Below are 27896 nucleotides of genomic sequence, written 5' to 3'. Positions count from 1 at the left end.
TATATTTATTTGTATATTCATTTAAAGAATCTTTGGTAACAACTGTGTTTCTTCCACATTATAGACTTTTTAAAATAATGTCAAAATAAATTTACTGATCAGCATAAGAAAGATAAATTATCATTCTACTCTTTTGGTGTCCCCATAAAATGTCCTTGAACCTATTAACTTGCACTGTTAAACACAGGATACGTTTAACTTTTGAACATACAAAATGAGAGACTAATAGTAGGAAGAAATTAGACAATAATGAGAATCAATGACAAAACATAACAATGACAACTGTTCTTAAGTAATTTATTTTTAAATTATAAGATTTACAATGCCTTGATTATGCAAAATATAATGGAAATTAAACCCCAATCAACAAACCAAAAGAAAAAAAACTTGGCTTCCTTGAATATCAGTACTTAAACCATCTTTTGAAGTAGCTGATGTCCCAACCGCATCTTATGTAGAAAGTATACTAGTTTCAAATGTTTCACTTGCAGGTTTAATTTCTCATTTTCAACTTTTATGAACTGTAATGTAATTTATTTCAAATCCTATTATACCTAGTATTTATGCTGCAACAGCAGCAAAATCTTGCGTGTGCAATCAAATGTGAAACTGGGGCACAGCTTTTAGCTTTCAGCCACAGACAGAAATTATACGCTGCCTTCAGTACAGTAGAGTACAGGATATTAACCGGAGCACAGAGTTTAGTACACTTATTGCAAGGTTGGTGTTCCTCTCCCTCTGAACTGAGCCAGCTGACCTCGCGCAGACCTTACTGCTGTGGGTAGTAGGACTGCTGTGGGGGCTGCGGGAAGGGGTAGGAAGGCTGCTGGGGTCCTGGGTACGGCGCCTGTCCAGGGCTCTGGTGATACACCGGTGGGTACGGCATGTTATACTGGCCATACGCGTAAGGGTTGTAGCCCATGGGCATGGGCATTTGACAATACCTGATGGGGAAACAAAAAAACACTGGATTGGTAAACCAAATATTACGGAATGAAACACACATTAATTATTCTAAAGCCAAATTTTAAATAAGGCCTTTTTTTTTTCCTATTTTTCTATTAGAGAACAGTAGACAGAAAAAGAAACTATTTCAAGACACCTATTAAAGAAAAGCACTACTATTAGTTATAATAAAAGATTATAAGTATTCAATACTGTTCAAAAAATAAAACTACTAAGGGAAACAAAATTCAATACTTTAACTATTAAAGAGGGAATAAAGAGACCTTTTTGTGTGTGTAGTATTGAGGACTGAACCCAGGGACATTCTGCCCCTGAGCTATACCCCTAGCCCCACTTCACTTTTTATTTTGAAACCGAGTCTTACTAAGTTGCAGAAGATCTCACTAAATTGCTCAGGCTGTCTGCAAACCCGTGATCCTCTGTCTCAGGTTCCCAAGTACTGGAATTACAAGAGTGCACCACCACGCTCACCTGAAACCCTTTGTTTTGTTTTTGGTTTTGGTGGTACTGGGGTTCCTGGAAACCCTTCTGCCTCCGGGCTACACTCCCAGACCTAATTTTATACTTTTTTTTTTTTGGAAAAAGGGTCTCTTAAGCCAGCTCGGCTGGCTTCGAACCTGCGCCATCCTCCTGTCTCCGCCTCCCAAGTGCGGGGATTACAAGCGTGCGCCACCATGCCTGGCGAGACCCTTTGTTTTAATGTGGCAAGACTAATAACCTAAATATATTCCTGTTCTATAAGACTCAATATCCACTGTGATACACATCAATTTACTGTTTGGAAATTTCTAATATTTGGAAGAGAGTATATTTACTAAGTAAAATTTAGACCTTATCTTTTAAAAAAGTAGTCCAAGAGCTGGGTATGGTGGCACATGCTTGTAATCCCAGCATTCTGAAGGCTGAGACCGGAGGATCACGGTTTGTGGACAGCCTTATCTACTAAAAAATAGGGCAGGGGGTATAGCTCGAGGGTCAAATGCCCCTGGGTTCCATCTCCAGACCTACCAAAAATAAAAAATAAAAATAAAATAATATAAAAAAGGTAGTTCAGTGTCTAGATTTTGTTTTGTTTTAATTAAAGACAGGGTCTCAGCAGGAAGTGGAGGCTAACCCTCAAACCTGGGTCTGCCTATCTCAGCCCCTCCCCAGTGCTGGGATTACAGGCACACACAACTGTCACCCAGCAGATTAAATTCTAGATTTTTAAGATTAAGAAATTTCCACACAAATGACTGGCTGGGAATGTAGCCCAATGGTAGAGTACTTGCCTAGTATGTGTAAAGCCCTGGGTTTGATCTCCAGGGGAAAGAGGGAGGAAGAGAACGGTTATGAAGGGGCTAACCTTTACATAAGCACCTTTCACACCTTGATGGATTTCTATTTGGTAGTTTATTAAGTGCCAAAATTCAAAGTTCAGTATGTAAACAAGGTCGCATCAATCTTGCTGCACTAAACTCAGAAAGGGAAGCTGTTTATCACCTAAATAAAGGCAGGCCAAGAAACACATACTAATTTCCATACAGAAAGACTGTGTTCAATATAACTGTAACATGAGAAAAAAACAGAAACCTTAAAATCCTACCAAATGGCTAATAATCAACTACTCATAAGTGACTAAAACATTATTTTAATTTCTGGATAAGCTCACCTTATAGCTTACTGATTCATGGTGCCTCCACTAAAAGAAAGGGTAACCCTGTCTTTAAAAGGTTAACCAGAGCCAGGCAGGGTGGTGCACACCTGGAATCCAGCACTGGGCAGACTGAGACAGGAGGATCTCAGGTCCAAGGCCAGCCTCGGCAACTCAGCAAGGCCCCTAAGAAACTTAGGAAGACCCTGTTGAAAAATAAAAATAGGGCTGGGGATGTAGGTTGGAGGTAAAATGTCCCTGGGTTCAATCCTCAATACCTGCCCCCTTCAAAAGTAAAGGTTAATCAGAGCTGGAAACATCAGACAGTTCTCCAGGAGGCGTGGTGCTGCAGCCTTACCCGGGGTACCCCGGATAGGTGGGGTAGGGCGGTCCCTGGGCCTGTGGGAGGGGAGCTGATCCGGGGGCCGGTGACGGAGCCGGTGCCGCAGTTCCCATCCCGGCTGCAGCTGGGGCCGTGGCAGAAGGAGCTCGGTTTTCAGGAAGCACAGGAGGTGGGGGCCGGGCTGGGGGCTGGGGCTTGGCAGGCTACGGAAGAAAAGAGGCATCAACTGCAAGTTTCTTGTTTCTCTCAAACTGCTAATAATTAAATGAGGGCACATGAGAAGCTAACATCCAACCAAATGCATGTCTAATCCCCTCGCTTCAATACTGACTGATTACTCTGGTAATGTACCCTAGAGAAAGTAACTTTCGACTGCGTGGGGCCTCGGCCACGGCTTTCTCACGCCTAATGCGTGGTCACCTACTGCTTCCATTGACTGTCAGACATGAGGCAGAAGGCACAAGGAACATTTACTACTGCAGACGCCTTTTAACCCTCACAAGCTTAAAAAACAGCGTAAAAACAGTCACATCTCTACCAGTGAAACTCAGTGACTAGTAACACTACCCAATCCATTTCATCTATAACTATATCCACCTTTTCTTTTTCTTTTTTTTTTTTTTTTTTTTTTTTTTTGTGGTACTGGGGGATGGAACCCAGGGGCATTCTACCTCTGAGTTACACCCCAACCCTATTTTATTTTTAAGTAGAAACAGGGTCTCTAGGTTGATGAGTCTCACTACTTACTGAGGCTGGCCACAAACCTGCCATCTTCTGTCTCAGCCTAAGTACAGGGATTACAGGCCTGTGTTACCACACCCAGCTTATCAGTCCCTTTTATAAACTTTTTTTTTTTTTTTTTTGAGGTACTGGGGATGGAACCCAGGGGCATTCTACTTCCAAGCTACACCTCCAGCCGTGTGTGTGTGTGTGTGTGTGTGTGTGTGTGTGTGTGTGTGTGTGTGTGTGTTTATTCTTTATTTTGAAACCAGGTCTCACTGACTTGCAAAGAGCCTCACTAAGTAGCTGAGGCTGTCCACAAAACGCCATCCTCCAGTCTCAGCCTCCCAAATGCTGGGATTACAAGAGTGCGTCACCACACCCCGCTAAAATTTTAGTTTTTGAAACCGGGTCTCACTAGATTGCTGAAAACCTTGCTAAATCACCGAGGCTATCCTCAAACCTGCAGTCCTCCAGTACAGCCATCACACTCCAGCTCTCTATCCACCTATTTACCTACTTATTTGCAAAACAATTTGCAAGTATGTTACAAACTTCACTAGAACAGCCCTACAAACTCCAACACTGCAGTCCTATAAGAATAGGTTTTTCTTTGTTTTTTGTTTTGTTGTTGTTGTTTGGGTGGTACTGGGGTTCCTGGAAGCCCTTCTACCTCTGGGCTACACTCCCAGACCTATTTTTACATTTTTTTATTTGGAAACAGGGTCTCCTAAGCCAGCGCGCGCGGCTGGCTTCGAACCTGCACGATCCTCCTGTCTCTGCCTCCCAAGCGCGGGGATTATAAGCGTGCGCCACCACGCCCGGCTATATTTTTATTTGGAAACAGGGTCTCTTAAGCCAGCGAGGCTGACTTTGAACCTGCGCGATCCTCCTGTCTCCGCCTCCCAAGCGCGAGGATTACAAGCCTGCGCCACCACGCCCGGCTTAGTTTTCTTTTTATTCTACATGATCACACTAGTATTTTCACCCTAAGAAAATTAACGAATATTCCTATCATTGAATATCTACTCTGGATTCACGATTCTCTATTAACCAAACACACACAAGATACTCTTATTTGGTTTATGTGAACCAAGATCAAATCAAGATCTATGAGCTGCACTTAGTTATAATTAATCTCAGTTCTTTTGGTCTAGAATATATCCGCTCTTCCAACTGTTTCCTAGGAGCACAGTTTCATGTATTTAACCATGGTATTTACTGTAAACAGAAAGTTACTTCTAATAGCTTGATCAGACTCAGCTACAATGGGTTTTCAGCAATGATTCACAAGTAACACCATGTTCTACATACAGCAGAACATCAGCAGGCTGGTCCCTGCTGCGGGTGGGGACACCAGACCCTCTACTGGGAAGTCTGTTACCCTCTCACAGCAGGCGGTCACCACTGTGAAGGAGCATTGGAGACACAGCTGGCTTACTGACCGGCATGGTTCTGGGAGCCGGAGTTGGAGGAGCTGGTGTGTGTCCTCCTGCTGGGGAGGACTGGTACGCGGGAGTAGGAATGGAAGGAGCACTGGGTTCTCTGGCAATGCTTTGCTGTAAGTCCCTAAAGAAAGAATGTTAGAATTTAACAGGATGAAGAAAGAAATCATAACAACATATATAAAGTACCAGATCATTTTTTTGTTTTTCTTTTCCCCATATATGATGGTACTTTTTTTTTTTTTTTTTTTTTTTTTAGTACTGGGGGCTCCTGGAAGCCCTTCTACCTCCGGGATACACTCCCATGGGCTACACTCCCAGACCTATTTTTTAACTTTTTTTTAATGTGGAAACAGGGTCTCTTGAGCCAGCGAGGCTGGCTCCAAACCAGCTCGATCCTCCTGTCTCCACCTCCCAAGCGCGGGGATTACAAGCGTGCACCACCACGCCCGGCTATGATGGTACTTTAGAATATATGACATTTCTAACAATTTTCTTTCTTCCTACTTTTTTGTTTCACTTTATTTTGTTTGTTTTTTGTTTTTTGTTTTAATGGCACTGGGGATAGAATCCAGGGGCATTCTACCTCTGAGCTACACCTCCAACCCTATTTTATTTTTTATTTTGAAACAGGTCTCACTAAGTTGCAGAGGGCCTCGCTAAGGTGCTGAGAATGGCTGCACCTGAGATTCCCCAGTCTCAGTCTTCCAAGTACAGGGATTACAAGCGTGCACCACCATGCTTGTAATTACTACTTAATGAAATGAAGTTATATATTCTACTTCTGAAGACGAAGAAAGAAGGTAAACTTTTTCAGAGATCACAGTCGCAGTTCAATAAGAAACATGTCAAACTGAGCAAGTAGTCCTAAAAGACTGCCCACTCTCTAGTAAGAGTGACACCCAGCCCTCTTCATTTTGGAACAGAATCTCACTAAACTGCCGAGGGTCTTGCTAAGTTGCTGAGGCTAGCTTTGAACCTGCTATCCTCCCATCTCAGCCTCTCAATATGAGTTTTTTCAACAAAGTACTTTAAGTACAACTTGACAAACAAACCAGACTTACTTTAGAAGTTCATCTCTCTCTGTCTTCCGTGCAAACACTATATCACTACACTTGGTCTGGAACCTGAGCAAGACCTCAGTCAGCTCATTATAAAACTAGAAGCAAAGAGCAAATACAAACAATAAACAAGGACAATTTATTTTTATTCAAGGGAGTATCACCATCTAAAGTAACTTTGTCAATGACATTAAAGCTGAAAGACATTAAATGACATTAAAAAACTGAAATCCTCTACATGAGACTATCTAAGCACAATAACTTATATTAAATATGGCCTAAGATTCACAGAGAAAATAAGAACAAAATTTTTAAAGAACACTGTCACCAAAAATGACAAATTAAAAGTTTCATGATCATGAACATGTTCCCAATTTCTAGAGAAAAGCCAACTATTAAACAATGACACTAAAGCCATTTAAAGGGGAAGAATTACATGCGCAAGATTCACTACAGAAATGCAGAAATTGGTTCATACAACCTTCAAACAACTTCCCAAGGGTCTCAGGGGAGGTTTCTCAGTTTCTCTACTTGAACAAAGCATTTAATCTAAACTACAATGGCGTCTGACTACCCTCTCTGACTGGAAGGCTTTGTAGTGTTTTCACCTCCTCTTCAGAGGGTCTTGCATGATGCCCTCCGTATCTCCCCAAGATATCTTTATAGAGTTAAGTACCAAAAGAAACTGTGCATCCAAAACACTTAAAGATCACTTGTTCTGTCAAAAGCAGTTAAAATAAGGACAGGCATGTCCCTGAACGTCTCAAAGAACAAGGTAAGCAAAGTACTTTGAGCACATTTATCAAGCACTCTGACGCTCAGTTACACGTCTCGCTTCACCAAACCACCAGCACAGAATCTAAAAGCCAAGCCCCCTTTCCCACCACAGAGCCTCCTTGACCACTCCTGTTCCCTCAACTCCCGAACCCTTATCCCATTAAGTCCCAAGTTTTCAATTCTGTGTTTATTTCTATGACATTGGCATGGGTACATTAAGATAGGTTGGAAATGATAAGTGTGTGTATATTGCTATGTTAATACTAGTAATATAATACAATTATATATTATTCATTATGTTATGTTATATTTACATTTTTACAAGTGTTCCACATCTGGAGCAATGGGACAAAATAGGCCAAAAGGTGCCATTAGCTTTTGACATCCCTGTACTAATTCCCACTACTTGGAGTGCTTGTATCCCTTTTCTACGAGCTAAGTATACAATTTATTCTTCAAAGTGTCAAAATACTGCCACCTTCATTAATCATGAACCTCAGGGAAAGAAAAAGCATTAAAGCTAACAAAGGCAGTGCCATGTACTTTCCCCAATCCTAGTCCACATCCCTACTGGTGAGCTGCTGCTTCCTTGGGGTACACTTCATACCTTTGTGCCTTCCTTCAAATTATCTACAAGTTCAACAAATTTGTCATATGCAGTAGCTAAATTCTTCAATACTTCTTCTCTTAAATTAGCTTCATTGTTAGATTGTTTCATTTTCGAAAATTCCTGGTGTGAGACCTTATTAAAAGAAAGACATGTAATTTATATTTCTGTATAAAGTGAATATAGTGCTTAACATTGACTGCATATACATGCAGGAGTACTAAGATTACCTAACATAGTTTTGTTTGGTTTGGTTTGGTTTGTGGTGCTAAGGATTGAACCTAGAGGCATTCTACCTCCGAGGTACACCCCCAGCCCAATTTTTTATTCCTTATTTTAAAACAAGTTCTCACTAAGTTGCAGAGGACCTCGCTAAGTAGCTGAGGCTGTCCACAAACCCAGATCCTCCTGTTTCAGCCTCCCAAGTACTGAGATTATAAGCATGTGCCACCATGCCTGGCTTTTAAATAGTATTTCTTTTAAAGTAACACAGTGACCCAGGCGTGGTGGCGCACGCTTGTAATCCCAGCATTTGGGAGGCTGAGACCTAAGGATTGTGGTTCGCGGGTAGCCTCGGCTACTTAGTGAGGCCCTCTGCAACTCAGTGAGACCCTGTTTCAAAATAATTAAAAAACTGGGCAGGGTGTGTAGCTCGGAGGTCAAATGCCTCTGGGTTCCATCCCCCAGACCCGCAAAAAAATAAAAATAAAAAAAATAATAAAATAAAATTAAAGTAACACAATGCTTCAAATCTTAGGTAAAAATATCATAAATCCAATGGGTGTCAAAACATGATTCAATAATGATTATTGATTTCTAATTATATGTCACACTTATAAAAAAAAAGTAAGATGAAAACTTTTTTTTTTTTTTTTTTTTTTGGTGGTTCTGGGGGTGGAACCCAGAGGCTTTCTACCTCCAGGCTATACTCCCAGACCTTTTTTATATTTTATTTGGAAACAGGGTCTCACTAAGTTGCTGGAAGCCTCACTGTGTAGCTGAGGCTGGCTTCGAACCCGTGCGATCCTCCCGTCTCAGCCTCCCAAGCGCGGGGATTACAAGCGTGCGCCACCACGCCTGGCAGATGAAAACTTTCACAAACACGTTTAATTGTTCACATTAACTACTAAAAGGACAAAGTTTCAAGTTTTGTTAGTCCACAAAACTTATATGTAAATAGTAACTTCAAACATCTAAGGATATTAGTATTTAGTTTTGCATTATTTTCAAAACCTAAAGTCTATATGGATTATCTATATTAACTGTAAAAATCAATAATTCTAATTTCCCCCAAATATGGCAAATTTTTAATTTAAAAAATTACCTGAGTGAAGCACTTTTAAGTGACATTCAACAATGCAACAGAAATTAGCTTTGGCTCATGGCTTTTTAAAACCAGTGTGCCAAGTTAAATAGATGCATTATGGTTTCACGCTGAACTAGTCTCCAATTGCATTTTCCTAATTGGACGCAGGTTTCATGCAGACATATCCTTTCTGTAATTTGTAAACATCTACCTTATTAATATATAAGATGTACCTGAATATTTTTTAGGAGGCCCTCCTGTTTCTTTAAAGAGTCCTGGACTTTAGCAGTGAGACCTCCATAGATTCGATCCAGTTCAGTAACAGAAAGAGCTTCCTCGTTTATCACACCATCCTGAGCCAGAGCGGTCAGAAACTTGCTTGTCATGTCAAAGTTCACAGACTTCAGGTCATGCTCAAGGCCCTCTCTTTCCTTCTTTACTTCATCAAGACTTGTCAATAAGGATTTTAAGACATTTACCACCTAAATAATAATAATTTTAAAAACCTTAGTCCAATTACCAAAAAAAAGAGAGAAAGAGAAAAAAATCCAATTTCAGGAAGAAAACACTATACAAAGACTTATTTGTGGCCAGAGAACAATGATTTCTCAGTGAGCTGGGCATAAACTGTACACCAGGCTTCTTTAGATTCACTCATTGTACCTTTAGTTGACTCAGATTATAAAAGCAGAATTACTGACAGTAGCGACAGCTACAGTCTACTCACAACTACCCTGCAGAGTAGTATGATTACCTCTGTGCCAAAGTACAGGTACACTCACTGCTTTAGATAACAACAACCCCGACGCGCTCCTCTGTGTGCACGGGGATCAAACGCAGGGCCTAATGGGTGCTAGGTGAGCTACTCCAGATGACGAGGAGGACTGGTCGTCTGCGGCCCCCGTGGCTGAAATGCAGCCTGGATGAGCAGCTGACCACCAGGTGGGCCGGGTCTCTCACCTCACTGCCCTGCATGGTCTTCGCTGGGTTGGCCGAGGGGATGGCGGCGTTCAGCTCTGGCTCCGGCTTACACAGAAGCGCGATGGTGTCACGGTGAGACTGATAGCGCTCCTTCACTTGCCCGTCTGCTTGCACAGCTTTATCTAAAACGGCTCTGAACTTGCTTCCCTCTGGGGGGGGGGGGGGGGGCACACAGCAGTGATTCTAACAGCAATGGTAATGGGCTGGTTGCACTTATAAGTTTTGATCCTCAACTTCACATGTGTTCCCTGAGGCCCCAATTCACTAGATAATAAAATCTCAGCTCCAGTCAATCTGCACATGGTTTTTTTTGGAAAAATTACGAAATCCAGCCGGGCGTGGTGGCGCACGCTTGTAATCCCCGCGCTTGGGAGGCAGAGACAGGAGGATCGCGCAGGTTCAAAGCCAGCCGCGTGCACTGGCTTAGGAGCCTCTGTTTCCAAATAAAAATAAAAATAGGTCTGGGAGTGTAGCCCGGAGGTAGAAGGGCTTCCAGGAACCCCAGTACCATCAAAAAAAAAAAAAAAATTACAAAATCATTTTAAAAATCAAAGGCACAGATACACCTTAAAATACATTTGGCAGTTAGTGTCTGCCAGATAAAGCAAATTGATATTAGTCTATAATCTTTTCCTACAATTCACGAATATAGAAAGAAATCATTCATCCCCAAATTGGTACAACTTAACTAAAATGTATTCTTCTCTCAAAGAACAACAGATAACTTTTTAGAAAAATTTTTGTAAATTATCCTTTACAAAAATAAATAAAACAAACCTCTACACACAATGAGGAGTCCATTCATCTTCACAAGAACAAAACCTTTAATAATCAGTCTTAAAAAGCATAATTCTGACTTCAAAGTCACTGTTAAAACTCATCTGTTTAACCACACAGGATTCACTAAGTAAAAAAAACAAAATCATATATATCCTATGAGCTCGCCTATGTTTTTAAAGAATACATAGGGCTTGGAAAAGAACATGAGAAATCAGAAGATCACGTTAATGTTCACTTCGTATCCTTCTTAAGAATCTGAGCCTCTTAACTGAGCACGGGTTACTTTGGTTACTTTTAATCTTTTTACTAAACTGAGAAAAAAACACTTGTAATAATACACAGATTCAGTAAAAATGAACTTACAACCGAGTCTAATTTACTTAAAGCAAAATCATAGATCCAAACTGAGAATTTATCTGAGTGAAGGCCTGTGATACGCATCTTACCTGTTCTTAACGGCCTATAGAGGTCATGGGATGCGGTCCTTTGCCAGCGTTCCTTGAATTTTGCTCTTAAATCTTTATCAGTTGCTTCTTCTTCATCCAACAATCTTAATGACTTAAAAAGGAGGCAAAAAAAACCACCATTGAGATATCATTTAAAATGAGCATACCCAATATAAGTGAGAGTTTATTTTGTTGGCTTTTTTTTTTTTTTTTTTTTTTTTTTTGGTGGTACTGGGGTTCCCGGAAGCCCTTCTACCTCCGGGCTACACTCCCAGACCTGTTTTTACATTTTTATTTGGAAACAGGGTCTCCTAAGCCAGCGCGCGCAGCAGTTAAGTGAGAGTTTAGTTAGATAAAATACTTCTACACTAATGGCTAGACTATAAATTGGTATATTTTGTCACAGATATAAGTTATATATTTAACAAAAAGTAATAAAATGCCTAAGGCTAAGTAAGCCATTCTTTTTCTCATTAAAATAAAGACGAAAGAAAAAATACACGATTACATCTGTATACCAAGAAAACTTTAAAGAAAGTTTCAGGTTTAAAATAAAAAAACAGAGACCATAAACCGTTCCAATCTCAGAAGCTAAAAATAAAACAAAGGGAAAACTGCTTAACTAAGTGAAAATAGAGGACTTACACTTCCATCCCAGTTCAAGAGTTGGAAAGCTGTGTTCAGCATAGGTACTAGGATACGTGCCTCCTAATGCACGACTAGGAGGAACCGAGTGCACCGTTACCACGGACACGAGCGTCAGCGCCAGCGGCACCTGACAGCTGAGGGTTTGGGGACGAGAACGGTGAACTTTTCTGTCACACACCACAGAGTAAATAGTCTAGGCTCTGTAGGCCACATACCGTCCCTCACATCTTTTCTTACAACCCTCCAAAAGTAGCAGAAATCATCCTCAGTGAACCATCCAAAAACAGGCCAAAAGCCAGAAGAGGCCCAGCACCCGAACACTGCCACCTCTGCGGTTTCTCACCAGCGTACAGTGTGTTAACAAGAGGAGACCGTAGCACAGCAGGTAGAGTGCAGATGGAAGGCATCCCTGCCAACCCAGGACACCGCCAAACAGCTCACTCCCAGTGAGCAGATTTTTTTTTGGGGGGAGGGGGCGAGCACAGACATGCACTTATTCATTCTGCTATATTTATTTATTTATTTGGTGGCACTGGGATTCCTGGAAACCCTTCTACCTCCGGGCTACACTCCCAGACCTATTTTATATTTTTATTTGGAAATAGCAAAGCTGGCTTCGAACTTAAGTGATCCTGCTGTCTCCGCCTCCCAAGTGCAGGGATTACAAGCGTGTGCCACCACGCCCAACTCAGTGAGCAGATTTTTAAAAAGCAAAACTGTCATACAGAAGGAAAACTTGTATGTCCAGACCTGGGCTCTAAACAGACACGAACTAGAATTCACACTGTGTAGCACCAAACTCTAAAGTGAACTTCTGGTTATATGATTAACCACAAAAAGGGGGAAAAAACTAAAGTCTAAAGAGACATCAGGTATGTCATGCCTTCTTATGGCAGAAGCAAACACAAGTCCTGTCTAGAATTCACTTTAAACCCAGACCTCCAGGAATCCCCACAGGCTTCAGGAAATGTGAATCACAAGCAAAAATCACTCAATGCTAAATGCAATGTAGTGTTCTGTACTAGATCTTGGAACAAAACAAGGACATTGGTAGAAAAAAGTGGTAAAAATCTAAATACTAACATTGTACTAATATTTAATTTCTTAATCTTAACAAATACTAAGATTTTAACATAAAGATAAGCTGGGTGAAGTATACAGGAACTCTCTGCACTGAATCTGTCAACTTTTTGTAAGTCTAAAATGATTCCAAAATAAAGTTTTAAAAGACAAAAAAAAACTAAACCGGAAACAAGCTATTGCTAAAAAGAAATAATAATTCAGAGTTGAGCTCACAAAGGCTAGAGATTGGCACTATTAAAGAATAATAAAGAAATATATTTGATATATATTAAGAAATAAGAGATCAATTGAAGGTATGGTACAGGAGAAACAGAACAGGAAGAACCAAACAGAATTTCTAGAAATAAAAAATAAAATAGGACGTCAAGGGTATTTTACTAAAAGCTGCTAAGATATAAATGAAACAAATGAATGAACTGTGAGCCAGGCCAGAGGAATTCACCCACCAAGAGGCACAGAGCAGCACAAGGGTCCAGAGGCAGAGAAGAGGAAGCGCTCCCAGCGGGGGAAGTGGAGGGGTGGAGAGAGTGCAGAGGCGGCTCCTCAAACTCCCTGGGCCTGAAGGAGTGAGGAACCACAGGCACCACAGAGCGGGCTTCGCAGTGTGCGGCTTCAGTGATCATGTTCAAAGGGAAAGGGAACGACCACATAAAGTCAGGAAAAGTGGGAGCAGGGAATGAGGAGAGGGGTAAGAACAAAGAACACTACAGAAATCACAGGACTGAGACAAACATAACACAGACTAGAAGGCCGGGCGTGGGGCACACGCTTGTAATCCCAGCATTTGGGAGGCTGAGACAGGAGGATCATGGTTCAGGGACAGCTTTGGCTACTTAGTGAGGCCCTTTGCAACTCAGACTTTGTTTCAAAATAAAGAACAAAATATAGGGGTGGGAGTATAGCTGGGGGTGGAATGCCCCTGGGTTCCATCCATGTGCGTGGGGTGGGGGGAGTGATAGTAGAACAAGGTTCTGAATATAAATATATGAACAGTTAATAACTGGATTTAACCTCCAGATAGACAGATTGTCACAAGAAATACTACTACATGCTACTTACAAAAGACATAACCACAGATTGAGCATCCCTACTCCAAAAATCAAAAATCTAAAATGTTCCCAAAATCCAAAACCTTTTGAAGCAACAAATAGAAAATTCCACAGCTGATCTCATGTGACAGGTCAAAATTAGAATATAAGCATACCAAAAAATATTGTATAAAATTGCCTTCAGGATATGTGTATGATATATATATATGAAATATAAATGAAGCTCATGTATAGACTTGGGTCCCACTTCCATGATATCTCATTATATATGTGCAAATATTCCTAAATTCAAAAAAAAAAAAAATCCAAAATCCACAACACTTCTGGTCCCAAGCATTTCAGATAAGGGATACTCAATCTGTATAAGGACACACAGTTGAAAGCCAGACAAAGATACTACAAGAAAACTACAAACCAATATCCATCATGAATATAGATGCAAACTCTTCAACAAAATGCTATCAAGCCAAATCCAGCAGCACAGAAAAAGACTATATATACCATGACCAAGTGAATATCCCAGGAAGGCAAGGGTGGTTCACATCTGAAAATCAATTAATGTAATATACCATATTAGTAGAATATACCATATTAGTAGAATAAAGACAGGAACCTTAAGAGATCCAGAAAAAATATTTGACAAAATGCAACACTCTTTCATGATAAAAAAAAAAAAAATACTCAAAAACCAGGAATAGAAAAGGAATTTCTTCAATCTGATAAAGGCTATCTATGAAAAACCCACAGCCAACATCATATAGTCGTGCACCACGTAACCTGGCTTTGATCAATGGCAGGCTGCATACACAGAAGTAGTGTCAGGAAAGCACCTCACCAGTGACGGCCTCACCGCCACCCTAAGCTGACCAAACCAATATCCACACTGCCAGTCACGCGACGACAAAGCCGCACAGCAAGGTTCTCAGAACACGTCCTACACAGTCGAGTGCTACGAGCTTTCCCCGTGAAATCAGGAGTAAGACAAAAATGTCCACTCCGAGTGTTTACATACCATATTAGCCAAGGAAATTAGTCAAGAAAAATAAAAAAGACATCCAAATTGGTAAGAAGTAAAACTAATTGCATTTGACTTGATCTTAGAGAGAGAGAAAGAGAGAGAGAGGGAGGGAAGGAGGGAGGGAGGGAGGGAGGGAGGGAGAGTGAGAGCGCGCGCTCTCTAAAGAGTCCACAAAACAACTATCAGAAACAGTGAGTGAATTCTGTAAAGGACAAAATCTAGATACAAAAACGTTGTGTTTCTAGCAATGAACAATCCAAAATGGACATTTTAAGAACAATTCCATTCACAAGAGCATCCAAAAATAACAAAATATGTATAAACAAATGTAAACAAAGAGATGCAAGACTTGTACACAGAAAACTACAAAACACTTGAAAGAAATTAAAGTTATAAAATGATGGAAACAGAATTCACGGTTTGGAGGATTTTATGCTGTTAAGACAGGCAGTACGGTGGACACGGTGGTGCACACTTGTAAGCCCAGCATTCGGGAGGCTGAGACAGGAGGATCACAGTTCGCGGACAGCCTCAGCTACTTAGTGAGGCCCTCTGCAACTTAGTGAGACCTTGTTTCAAAATAAAGACTAAAGAATGGGACTGGGGTGTAGCTCAGAGGTAGACTGCCCCTGGGTTCCATCCCCAGTACTGAAAAAGAAAAAAGAAAAGAAAAGACAAGGCAGTACTCCTAAAGTACTTTAATAATCAATACAATCCTTATCACACTTTTACTTTTTATGTAGAAAGGTTAAGCTGATCTTAAAATTCACATGGAATGCAAAAGGACCCCAAATAGAGAGAACAATCCTGAAAAAGAGCAAAGATGTAGAACTTATACTTCCCCCTTCACCTGTTTCAAAAAATACCACAAAGCTACAGGAATAAAAACAAGATGGTAATGACATAAGCTTAGACATATCACCTGATTTCCCATGAAAGTGCCTACGTCAAGAAAATGATGCTAGAACTGAGTAATGAAAAAAAGAAAGAAAATGATGTTGGACCTTTACCCATACCATATTCAAGATTCAATTCAAACCAGATCAGACACCTAAGCACAAGAGCTAAAACCATAGAAACTCTTAGAAGAACCCCTAAGGCCTCTAAGTCTTCATGACCTTGGGGTTTTGGCAAAAGAATCCTAAATATGAGACCAAAAATATAAACAAAGGGAGCTGGGCATGGTGCCTCATGCCTGAACTCCTAGCACTTGGGAGGCTGAGACAAGAGGACCTCCCAGATTCCAAGCCAGCTTCAGCACCTTGGCAGGATCCTCAGCAACTTAGAAAGATCTCATTTCAAATTAAAAAAAAAAAAAAAAAAATTTTAAGAAGGGCTAGGCCACGTGTAACTCAGAGGTAGAGTGCCCCAGGGTTCTATCAACACTACCAAAAAAGGAAAAAAATACACTAATTGTAATTCATCAAAATTCTAAACTTTTCTGCTTCAAAGAACAATATTCAGGGAATAAAAGACAACCCACAGAATAGAAGATAATTATAAATCATATGTCTAAAAAGGCCTGGCATCCAAATGTATGGACGTAAAAGTCAGATGACATAGTGCCGGGCGTGGTGGCACACAGGTTCGAAGCCAGCCTCAGGTACTTAGTGAGGCTCTCAGCAACTTAGTGACACCCTGTTTCCAAATAAAATAGAAAATAGGTCTGGGAGTGTAGCCCAGAGGTATAAAGACCTCGGGTTCCATCCTCAGTACCAAAAAAAAAAAAAAAAAAACTAAAAAGACTAAAAAATAGGACTGGGGTAGCTTGGAGAGATAATGCCCCTGAGTTCCATTCCCAGTACTGCAAATAAATAAACAAAAAAACAAATAAATAAATAAATAAATAATCCTTGGAGGTAAATATTCTCATTCCCAAAATTCACATTGTTATAAGAATTTAAATACTCTGCTTCTCCCTCAAAGTACTTGGTACTGATATAAATATAATAGCCTCTGATATTAAAGTTAACTGAGAAATCAAAATATAGATTAAAAGATTGGTAAAAGAGGTCACCTAAAGAGAAAATGTGACTTTTAAACTGGCAAGAACCCTCATGACTAGTTTACATGTATATACACTAAAGAATGAAATGTGCCAATTAGGGAGAAGAGATAAAAGCACCATAAAAGATCTATCAGCAAATAAAAAGAAAAGAACTTTCAAGAGTGTTGTATTCCACCAGGGCATGGTGGCGCACGCTTGTAATCCCCGCACTTGGGAGGCTGAGACAGGAGGATCGCGCAGGTTCAAAGCCAGCCTCGCTGGCTTAAAAGACTCTATTTCCAAATAAAATATAAAATAGGTCTGAGAGTATATCCCGGAGGTAGAAGGACCCTGGGTTCCATCCCCAGTACCACAAATAAATAAATAAATAAATAAATAAACAAACAAACAAACAAACAAAAGTGTCATATTCCTATTGATAAAATGTTATCTCCACTGGTCAATGAATGCAGCAGATTAATAAAACTTTTGATGGTCTAACATCCTTTGTCTGATTCCATATTCAAGAAGCCTGATCTACCTACTAAATCATTAATTTTTAAAACTTTAAATACTTTGTGATAGCTTTATGCAATGGTTGTATGAGTTTCATCAACATGCAGTTATTTGCTCTTAAGATAAGAATGAACTCATTTTCAATCAGGATTCCTCTTGGGGCTGAGACACAAGCTCTGAAGCCACAGTAAATTCATCAACATGATGAGTTCCACCCTGTGAAACCCAGCTGGACACACCAAGAGATCATGGCCTTTAGTTAAAAAACAATCTTTTAAAACATACCTCATCTAGGATCTCTGTGTTTCTTTGTAGTAGCTCGGGCAATTCTTTGACCAACTGATCAACAGTCTGGATGCCTCCCTGTTCAGTCACAGACTTGGACTTGGTCAGTATAGACTGAGGCACAGTATCTCCAGACACGTCTTCAATTGCTGCCGGAAGATTGAGGGAAGCTAACACCCTGAAAAAAAGAACAGACTATGTCAAGTATAAGTTGAAACAGCCTTAACTATATTAACTGCCTATATCCAAGTCAACAGCAAAGGAATCAGAATCCCAGATGGAAGGATGAGCCCCACTAAGAGAAAGATAAAGCAAAATCAAAGGGAAAAACGAGAAACCCAGTAACTGATCAAATTAAACAAAATCACTAGACAATCAAGTTTACAGTTCAGAATTACAAGTCAAAATAAAAACCAGGGTAGCATTAAAACATACTAGATATCATTGACTTATATTTCAAACTTAACTTCTTTTATCCTAAGTCACTGAAAGTCAAAAATTCTTTAAAGAGCAGTATTTTAAGAACAAAAAGCCCAGAATAGCCAAGTAGCTCTCAGCAACAAGAATCATGCAAAAAGCCATCACAATATCTGACTTCAAACTATACTACAAAGCTATAGTAATAAAAACAGCACGGTACTGGCAAAAAAAAAAAAAAAAAAAAAAAAAAAAAAAAAAAAACAGTCACATAGACCAATGGGCAAGAGTAGAAGACTCAGAAACAAATCCACACACTTACAGTAAATTGATTTTTGACAAAGGGGCCAAAAACATCCACTGGAAAAAAGAAAGCCTCTTCAACAAATGGTGCTGGCAAAACTGGTTAACCATATGCAGGAAAATGGAAATAAACCCCACTTTCTCACCCTGCACAAGAGTCAATTCAAGATGTTATCAAAGACTTAGAAATTAGTCTTTGATCTTGACACTCCTTGAAGAGGACATAGGTCCAACACTTCAACACACAGGCATAGATAAAAACTTTCTAAGACCCCAAAGGCACAAGAAACTAAAAGGTGGATACAAACAGGACTGCATGAAACTGAGAGCTTCTGTACAACAAAGGAAACCATCAGGAACCTCAACAGAGAGCCAAAAGAATGAGAGAAATTTTTTGCCAACTATTCCTCCAATAGAAGACTAATACCTAGAGTATACAGAGAACTCAAGAAACTCAGAACTAAGAAAACAAATAGCCTAATCAAAAATCGGGTGAGTGAACTAAACAGACACATCACAAAAGAAGAAATTCAAATGGCCAGTAAATGTATGAAAAATGTTCAACACCATTAGCAATCAGAGATGCAAACCAAAACCATCCTGAGAATCTCCAACCAGAATGGCAGTCATTCAAAACACAAACAACAACAAATGCTGACCAGGATGTGAAGTGGGAACTCTAATACATTGTTGGTGGGATTGCAAATTAGTGCCAACACTTTGGTAAACAGTATGGAGTATCCTCAGATATTGAAAACAAACCTACCATATGATCCAGCAATACCACTTCCAGGTATTGCTCCAAAAGAACAGAAACCAAACTACCAAACTAATGCATGCGTATCTATGTTCATAGCTGCACGATTCACCATAGCCAAACTATGGAACCAGCCAAGATGTCCATCAACAGATGAATGGATTACAAAACTATGGGATATGTACACAATGGAATGTTACTCAGCCATAAAGAAGAAAAAAATTATGTCATTTACAGGGAAATGGATGGAACTGAAAAACATAAGTGAGATTAGTCAGTCACAAAAAGTAAAATAAAATTGGATGCTCTCCCTAATATGTGGAAGACAATGAGAAAAAGAGTCATAGGAGAAACTCTAGACGAGGAAGGAGAAACCACAGATGAGCAAATACGGCGACCTAATTAAGGGGGACGGGAAGGGGAAGAGGAAAATTCCCTAATGTACATGATGTACATTCACAAAGATATCAAAGTCAGTCACTAAGCCAAACATGAGAAGGAGGGAGGGGGGACGGAATGGGGTGGGAACTGGGGAAGGGCTAGATGAGTGATGTGTGCATGTATGCCTCCGCCATCTTGTACGCCATTAAGATGTATGAGTACAGTACATTAATAAAAAGGTTTTAAAAGCACTCTTTTATCATACTTTTGCTGGCTATACTACTACTACCAAATCATAAATAATATATAAAACAGCTTTAATTTCCTATCATTTAGGCAAAACAGAACATAGGTGATCTAAGTATTAATTACAGGAATTTCATCTGTTCTCAGTTTTGTGGCACAATAACAATTCTTCAGTTACTTCATTTACAGAATTGGGAGAATTTATCCCTATCTATATTTATAAAGACAAAAAAGTAAATGAAGTGATGTAATAAAATGACCTGCTCATAAAACAAGTTCTATATAAACTCAGACTGCCTCTCAATGATAGTCAAGAGTAAACTTATATTTTCCCTTCTTGCTACATAAAGAAAAATGATGTCAAACCCCATGCATTCATCAAAATTAAAAACATGAAAGGGTAAGTCAAACTAGGAGAATAAATTATTCTCAATCACAAGTACCTGACAAAAGGCTTGCCTCTAAACCTTGTAAAGAATTTTTAAAGATAATTAAGAAGAAATAACTCAATTATCAAAAGAATTTTTTAAAGATAATTAAGAAGAAATAACTCAATTATCAAAAGAAGACAAATGGCTGGCAGTGTAGCTTAGTAGTAGAACACGTGCCTGGCATGGACGAGGCCTAGATTCAATCCCTAGCACCACAAACACTCAAAAGAAGTCAAATATTCTTACAGTTCAAAAAAGATATGTAAATGAGCGAATGATAGCAGGATGCCGTGGTGCACACCTGTAATCCCGATACTTGGGAGCCTGAGAAAAGAGGATCCCGGGTTCAAAGCCAGCAAGTATAACTAAGCAAGACCCATTCTGAAACAAAAAGAGCTAAGGGAAGAAGCACGAGAGAATTTCAGAGTAATAGAAATATTCTGTCTTAATTTTAATTTTGGTGGTGGTGGCTACCTGGGTATATATACATTTATCAAAACCAACTGAACTGTGTACATAAAATGGATATATTTTATTGTGAACAAATTATAATTAATTTTCTAAAAACCAATAAATTATTCAGTATTCATTTTACCAGAAACAAAAAGTGGTTTAGGAAACTTGATGCATCATTATCTTACCTTATAGAACCCATTTGGTTTTTTTCTTTTTTTTGTTTTTGTTTTTGTGGTGCTGGGGATTAAACCCAGAGGCATTCTACCTCTGAGCTATACCCCCAGCTCGTTTTTTTATTATTTGGAAACAGGGTCTCACTAAATTGCAGAGGGCCTCACTAAGTAGCTGAGGCTGGCTGTGAACCCGGATCCTCCTGTCTCGGCCTCTCAAGGAGAGAGATGACAAGCATGGCCACCACGCCCATCTTCAGAAGTCATTTCTACTATTCATTTTCCTCAAATATTTCTTACAGTGCAAACTAGTTGTCAGGTATTCTCACCTTGTTTCTGTAATTAAATTTCTTCCGACTGTAATTGACTTGCTAGGGCTTAAGACGATAGCCCCAATAAGTGCACGTGTGTCCACACACACATACACACAGGCACGCACGCACACACATAAACATTCACTGTACAATGTATGGTTGACGTTTTGCTCCAAGCTCAAGATACTAATACGTTCATATCTATTTAGTCAAAACACAGCCAAAGCAAAAACTTAAGAACTTTAGAGACAAATTTTTAAGCTCTACTTACCCGTTTGCCAAAGTGGTGGCTTCTCTCATTTGGGCAATTGATCTGTTGACTAAATCAGCTTTCCTTTGATTAAACGCAGCCAAAGACTGCTGCACTGACACAGGCACCATCTTCTCAAAAAGATCTAAGATCAGGAAGTGAAACTTCAATACAATCCTAAGACAAAAGCTCAGATCGAAGCTGCCTAGAGCCTGAGATCTTTCTCGTCTCAACCTCTCCAGTACTGGGATTACAGCACATGACCACAACTGGCCTGTGTACGTTTATTTTTAGCAGCATCTTAAATGTAATAGACGTTATATTAACAAAATGAAAAGTGCTTGTCTCAAGGCTTACACATTATTCAAACACAGTTCTGAGTTTCTGACTCTGTTGTGGACTTTGTCCATACTTTATCAGGACAGAAGTGGAGACACACACCCCTAACCCTAGTATTTGGGAGGCCAAGACATAAGGACTGAAAGTTCAAGGCCTGCCTCTGCAACTTAGCAGACCCTCAGCAATTTAGTGACACCCTGTTATAAAATAAGATAATAAAAAGGGCTGAGGTTGTAGCTCAGAAGTAGAATGCCCCTTCGTTCAATCCTCAGCACCCACCCCAAAATATATATCTGCTTTATCACTTATTTTCCATCCTAAAGTTTAACTAAAGATACAGCATGTAATTTTTATTCTCACATTCTTTTTTTAGCAATATGAATGCAAATTATATCCAAAGTATACAAAAGCAATGGTGTAATTTTAGCTAAAAAAAATTCAGAGTAGACTGAGGAAACCAAGTAAGAGACACACCAGTAAACTTCTGGCTAATGGGCACATTGACTGGGGTGGACTTCACAAGAGTGGCTTTGCCAATAGGATCTAGATCTTTCAGGTCTGGAACACGATCGTGATAAATGAAGTCATTATCCTTCTTGGCTGCAGTGAGGGCACGGCTGATTCTGTCAGAAAAGTCCTTCACACTGACATATTCATCGTAGCGAGACGCCACCGTCTTAATCAATTCTGCGGCATGCTACAAAGAAAAATAACCAAAGGCGGGGAGAAAACCAAGCATTGGTTTAAAAACAAGAGATTGAGTTTGAGCACGTGGACTTCCAGCATGGTGGGAAACAGGGAACCCAGAAATTCTCCCATTATAAAATACCCAAAACTTGAGAAATAATATATAGCAGACATCCCTTTAAATATGTGGGTGAACTGTCAAGATAGTAAAAGAAATCCATGGGCAAATCAGAATAAACTGACATCGAGAAAGGCTGGCTATTATTTCTACAACCCAAATGACAAGCAATTACACTGTATTAAAGGCCTTCGTGGAGCCCTAAGACAAGGGTCTGGAATCCACACAAGACAGAGAAGAGATGTGAGCTCAGCCTCCTTCACCCCCTCACTTGAAGGCAGAAGTCTCAGCGAAAGGGCGGATGAGAAAAATCACTCAGCAACAAAGGAAACCAACACGCTGTGTCACACATTAGGATAAACCCCCAGCAGATCAATGGTCCAAACGCAAGATACAGCCCACTGCACATGCACTTTGATTGCCAACAACCCCACTTCTAGGGACTTAAGAGACACCATCTGACTATGGCCTCCAGAATTCATATGGTGAGCCCCAACCTCTACTGTGAAGTACTTGCAATAGGGGCCTCCGGGAGGCGATAAAATGAGGTCACGAGGGTGCAATCTCCCACGAATTCGTATCCATACAAGAGACAGCGGAAATCCTGTTCTCCTTCTTCCCATGTCAAAACACAGCAAGAGGGCTATCGGTAAATCTTACCAGGAATCAATGCCGACACCCTGACTTTGGACCTCAGTCTCTAGAACTGAGAAAAGAAATGTCTACTGTTTAAGCTGCCCTGTCTGCAGCATTGTGTTATGGTAACCCTAGCCAAGATACCTGTTGAAACACAAAAAAGAACAAGTACCTTGTGTACCTGATTATTCACTGCGGCATTATTTTTAACGTGAATCTTGAAAACATGCAAGTGTCCAGCAAGAGTCAGCAATAAACTGTGCTTTATACAACAAAATACACGGCAGCGCTAAGGAAAACAAGAAGAGCCCCTCTATTGCTCTATTAGGACGAAGAGATCAAGATGGTGTCTCATGAGAAAAGAAGATGTGCAACACTCTACAGTATGTTACATTCTGGCTAAGAATGAGGAGAGCCAAGATGGCACATATATTTGTGTATGTATTTGCTTCATTTCAAAGAAAAAATTCTGAAAAGATTAAAAAATAATAAACTAATGGAATTTACCCATGGAGTAGTGAGAAAAAAGGACAGAGAGAACACAATAAAAAAGAGAGGGGCAAAGCCGGGCGTGGTGGCGCACGCTTGTCATCCCAGCATTCGGGAGGCTGAGACAGGAGGATCGCGGTTCACAGCCGGCCTCAGCTGCTTAGTGAGGCCCTCCGCAACTCAGGGAGACCCTGTCTCAAAATAAAGAATAAAAAAATCAAGCTAGTAAGTCCACTCAGACCTTTAGGTCCACAAACCGTTACCTCAACAAGTAAGACAAAAGTGTTTTTTGCATTAAGTCAGAGCTTGCTCCATCTCTCATTAATGACCTAAATAAGTATCTGGCATGTAATCATTCTTAATAAATCTCATTTTTCTATTCTGTATGTCTTCATATCTCTTTTGAAAACTGTACACTGGCAATTTTGGAAATTCTACCAGGATGAGCAAGAGAACTACCTCTGGGGCCAAATACACCACATGCCCAAGAAGTACAATCCAGGAACTGTATTAAGCCTGAGCACAACTGCTCGTGGCTCTAGATGTAATCCCAAGCAGCGATTTTACCTTGCCTACCATTTTCTCTACAGCATTGATTCTCCTGACCGTGACTCTGTTTGTTTCGGGTGTGTACACAACCAGGAGGTTGCTCCCCTTCGCAGTGACTAAAACCCATCCCCAAACCCGCAAAGAAAAAGAAAGAAACAGAAAAACACGCAGTAGGTAAAGCCTGAAGATAAAAACAATCCCCCTCTCTGCTGCCCGGAGCATGCATGAGAAAGGTTTTTATAAATTAACTTGGAAATCTCACTAGGAAAGAAAATGGAGACCCAAGTTGCTTACTTACCACCAAGACACTCACCTGGAGCCTTGCTATCTCTTCCCCAAATTTCTTTTGCTGTTTCGCCAGGATGGACTGGTGGTACTCAGCGTTGGCCTGCATGATGCAGTGCTTTGCAGCCAAGACCGGGAACACCTCCTGGAAATAAAAATACTGACCAGGGGAGAGTCCAACCAAACAAACCACAGACAACACGGGATGCAGGAAGAAAAAGGAAAAGGAGACGGGAATTAGAATCACCCCGTTAATGGTTTAGAGATGGGTTAGTCATTAGGTGTAGACAGAAAAGACCACACAGTTTTGCAAGGATTGAATTCCATGAATTCAATCTTTCTTTCAATTAAAACTAAAGGTTTTTTACACTGTTAACTGAAGCTAATTTAGGTTTTTACAATTTCCTTTGAGCCATGAAGTCAGCATTTTGTTTACAAGAAAGAAGGGAAGACATGCATTGGGAAGAGAAGTAGGGCAGAGTCACAGAAGAATACCAAGCACAGGCCTTCAAAGCTTCCGCGGAGCCCTTACCCAGCCCTCCAGTCAACTAGACCGTTACTCACACAGACTAAAGACACTGCTCTAGAGCTCACTGTGTCATGACGGTTAAAAGACAAAAGACAGTAAAGTAAGTTCTCACTGAAATTCGTATATTGAGACTTCTTAAAGATTATTTAGCCATATAAAATTTAGTATTATATAAACACATTTCTATATTATATATTCAAAAACACATCACAGACATATAAATGCCTAAGTTAATGACTGATAAGCTGGGTGCAGAGGCACATGGCACACGCCTGTATTTCCAGTACTAGGGAGGCTGAGACAAGAGGATCACAAATTTGAGGACAGCCTCAGCAATATGGAGAGACGCTCGGCAACCTCACAAGACCCTGTTTCAAATTAAAATAAAACAAACAAACAAAGGGCTGGGGGTATATCTTGAAGGTGTAACGCCCCTGGATTCAATCCTCAGCACCACACAAACCAAAAAATGATTAATGATACAACAAAGTGCCTTTTGGGGGTGGGGAAGTTGCTGGAGGCTGAGCACACTGCTTCTAAGCTACAGCTATACATCCTAAACCCTTTTTTAATTTTTTTAGGTTGAAAAAGGATCTCACTAAGTTGCAGAGGCTGGCCACAAACCCGTGATCCTCCTGTCTCAGCCTCCCTAAGAACTGGGATTACAGGCGTGTATAACCACACCTGGCTATTCAGTACTGTTTTGCCCTAATTTGTTTTTAAAATAATCCCAATCAAAACTAACTTAAGAATCCAAGCATATGAACTAGAAAAGTCACTATACTGATAGAGTCTGCTCAAAAATGCCAAGTCCTAGCCTGCAACCTCACTGTTTTATGAAGTACATGATATAAAAAATCCAAGAAAGATACTAGACAATCACTGTCTAGACAAAAATATAAGAGAATCGAAAACTGAATCACCACCTTGAGTGTTTTCCTGTCCCCCAGTGAATAATTACCTAGCTTCCTGGATCACTACTTGCAGATATTCCAGTTTTATAACTAGAATATGAAAATACCTTATGATCTTTATTAGGAAAAAGGAAAAAGGAAAAGACATCTAAATCTCAAAAATGCATTCACGCCAGTAGTCAAGGTAAAGCTAGAGCGACTTGGTTTTGAACGGGAGGTTTTCAGGGAACACCAGGAACGCGCAGAGGTGGTTTCCGAGTCTTTGTAGGTGACCGTCTTCTTTCTCTCTGTGGCGGGACTGAGCTAACAGCACAACCGGACGTAATGGCACTGTGCGTGTGAACACGGGATCGTTCCGATGGAAAAAAGTAAGAGAAGATTCCAACGCTCTTTTTAAGAGCAAAGCTACTGATACCCAAGAGTCCTGTAAATGTGTACTAGGCTCTTGGTATATTTTAAATCCCCCGAAATCCTCACATTAATTCCTTATTGTTCATTTTCTGGCTAAAGTGTACTGTTGATACGCTTGGGTACATTTTTATTACCCCAAAACACTCTGTAATTGCATACTTTACAAAGATTCCTGAACATAACTTAAATATTCATAAATACCCTTACAAAAAAGTCATCTAACAAATACCAGATCAGATGCTATCACACAAATGAAACTAATTCTTTTTTCTTTTTTTTTTTTTTGGACTGGGGATGGAACCCAGGGGCCTTCTACCTCCGGGCTACATCCCCAGCCCTATTTTATTTATTTAGAAACAGGGTCTCGCTAGGTCGCTGAGAGCCTTGCTAAGCCGCTGAGGATGGCTTCAAACCTGCCATCTTTATGTCTCAGCCTCCCAAGTACTGGAACTACAGGTGTGCGCCACCACACTCAGCTGAAACTAATTCTTAGAACATTTCTGAAGGAGCACAGTTGAAACACATATTCACTCAATTTTTAAACATTCCACCTTGACTAGTTATCTAATTGTCTCTGTCATTTACAATTATCATCTTCAACAGTCTTTTCAATGGCCATCCAGAAACATGCACATTAAAACACAGTACTTCCTGTGACCTGTGGTTTAAGACGGTTGTTTTGCTTTAGCTGTCCATTAGTAGCCCAATTTTCTATCCCTGTGGGCAAAATTTAATTCTAATCAAAGTATCGGGTGAATTTAAGTTTTCTTTGCCTTTTTTTTCCTTATGTCAGTCTTTGCGCTTTAAGACTCCTCTTTAAGAAAACGGGACAGTGATTAAAAATGTGAACAACAGCCATGCTCAAGTATTCACGCTTGCACCGAGCCGCCACGACGCGCAAAGGCGCGAGGCCTTGAACCGACACAACTGAAAAGAGATGGGCAAAGGTTTCCAGAAAGAGTTTTAGCTTGAAAACACAAGTTTAGTCAGAGAGAAAGACAAAGGCATCCCCAAATACAACTGTGCATGCACCTTAAACTTTACAAAGATTTCTATAAATATACTCTTCAAATGCTTCTATAAAATTTCAGACTTCTTTATAAAATATAATTTCCACCTTGCTTCCTGGACACAAAAACATGTCCACCTGCAGTATCACAAGTGTTGACGAGAACAGTGACTGACCTTGGGGAGCGTGTCTTTGTACTGACACTGTTTGAAAGCATCTCCGAAGTAGTCTGCAGCCTGATTAGCCAGCTTAGCTATGATGGCGTCTTTCATCTTATCTGCAATAAAATACGGAATTGACCATCAAGATTAAGAGAAGCTCATCCGAGAAGTGCTACTGCACAGAGGTGATATGTGAACGAACACGTGTGTGTGTGTGTGTGTGTGTGTGTGTGTGTGTGTGTGTGTGTGTGTGTAAAAATCCTGCATCAAACAGTTATTCCATAGGCAAATCCCAAGAAACAGAAAATAACTTAATGGTTGCCACAGCTCAGGAGAGAGGAGGGTATGGGGAGCAACTACTGAGTGTTCAGTTTCTTTTTGGGGGTGGTGATA

At 40.2% G+C, this 27896-nt stretch overlaps 1 protein-coding gene across 3 annotated transcripts in view; it reads right to left on the bottom strand.

The window, feature by feature from the left end:
- Positions 1-769: 769 nt before the first annotated feature.
- The window catches only part of PDCD6IP (programmed cell death 6 interacting protein), a gene marked incomplete at both ends in the record, with an annotated part of 50282 nt that continues 23155 nt past the window's right edge, over positions 770-27896 (bottom strand). Inside the window, 13 exons of one of the 3 annotated variants that reach the window (XM_080714906.1) lie at positions 770-944; positions 2958-3145; positions 5108-5231; positions 6172-6266; positions 7553-7687; positions 9092-9340; positions 9819-9988; positions 11066-11177; positions 17652-17829; positions 21398-21521; positions 22190-22412; positions 24508-24639; positions 27519-27619. In XM_080714906.1, coding sequence (XP_080571032.1) covers positions 770-944; positions 2958-3145; positions 5108-5231; positions 6172-6266; positions 7553-7687; positions 9092-9340; positions 9819-9988; positions 11066-11177; positions 17652-17829; positions 21398-21521; positions 22190-22412; positions 24508-24639; positions 27519-27619 — 2006 coding nt within the window. Of the gene's footprint in view, positions 945-2957; positions 3146-5092; positions 5232-6171; positions 6267-7552; positions 7688-9091; positions 9341-9818; positions 9989-11065; positions 11178-17651; positions 17830-21397; positions 21522-22189; positions 22413-24507; positions 24640-27518; positions 27620-27896 lie in introns of all 3 variants that reach the window. The other 2 variants (XM_080714907.1, XM_080714908.1) reach the window with 2 other exon arrangements.

This window comes from Muscardinus avellanarius (assembly GCF_963383645.1).
Source record: "Muscardinus avellanarius genome assembly, chromosome: 18".
Taxonomy (NCBI): Eukaryota; Metazoa; Chordata; class Mammalia; order Rodentia; family Gliridae; genus Muscardinus; species Muscardinus avellanarius.
The sequence above is the reverse complement of the archived record's forward strand: the minus strand, read 5'-3'. Positions and strand labels throughout refer to the sequence as shown.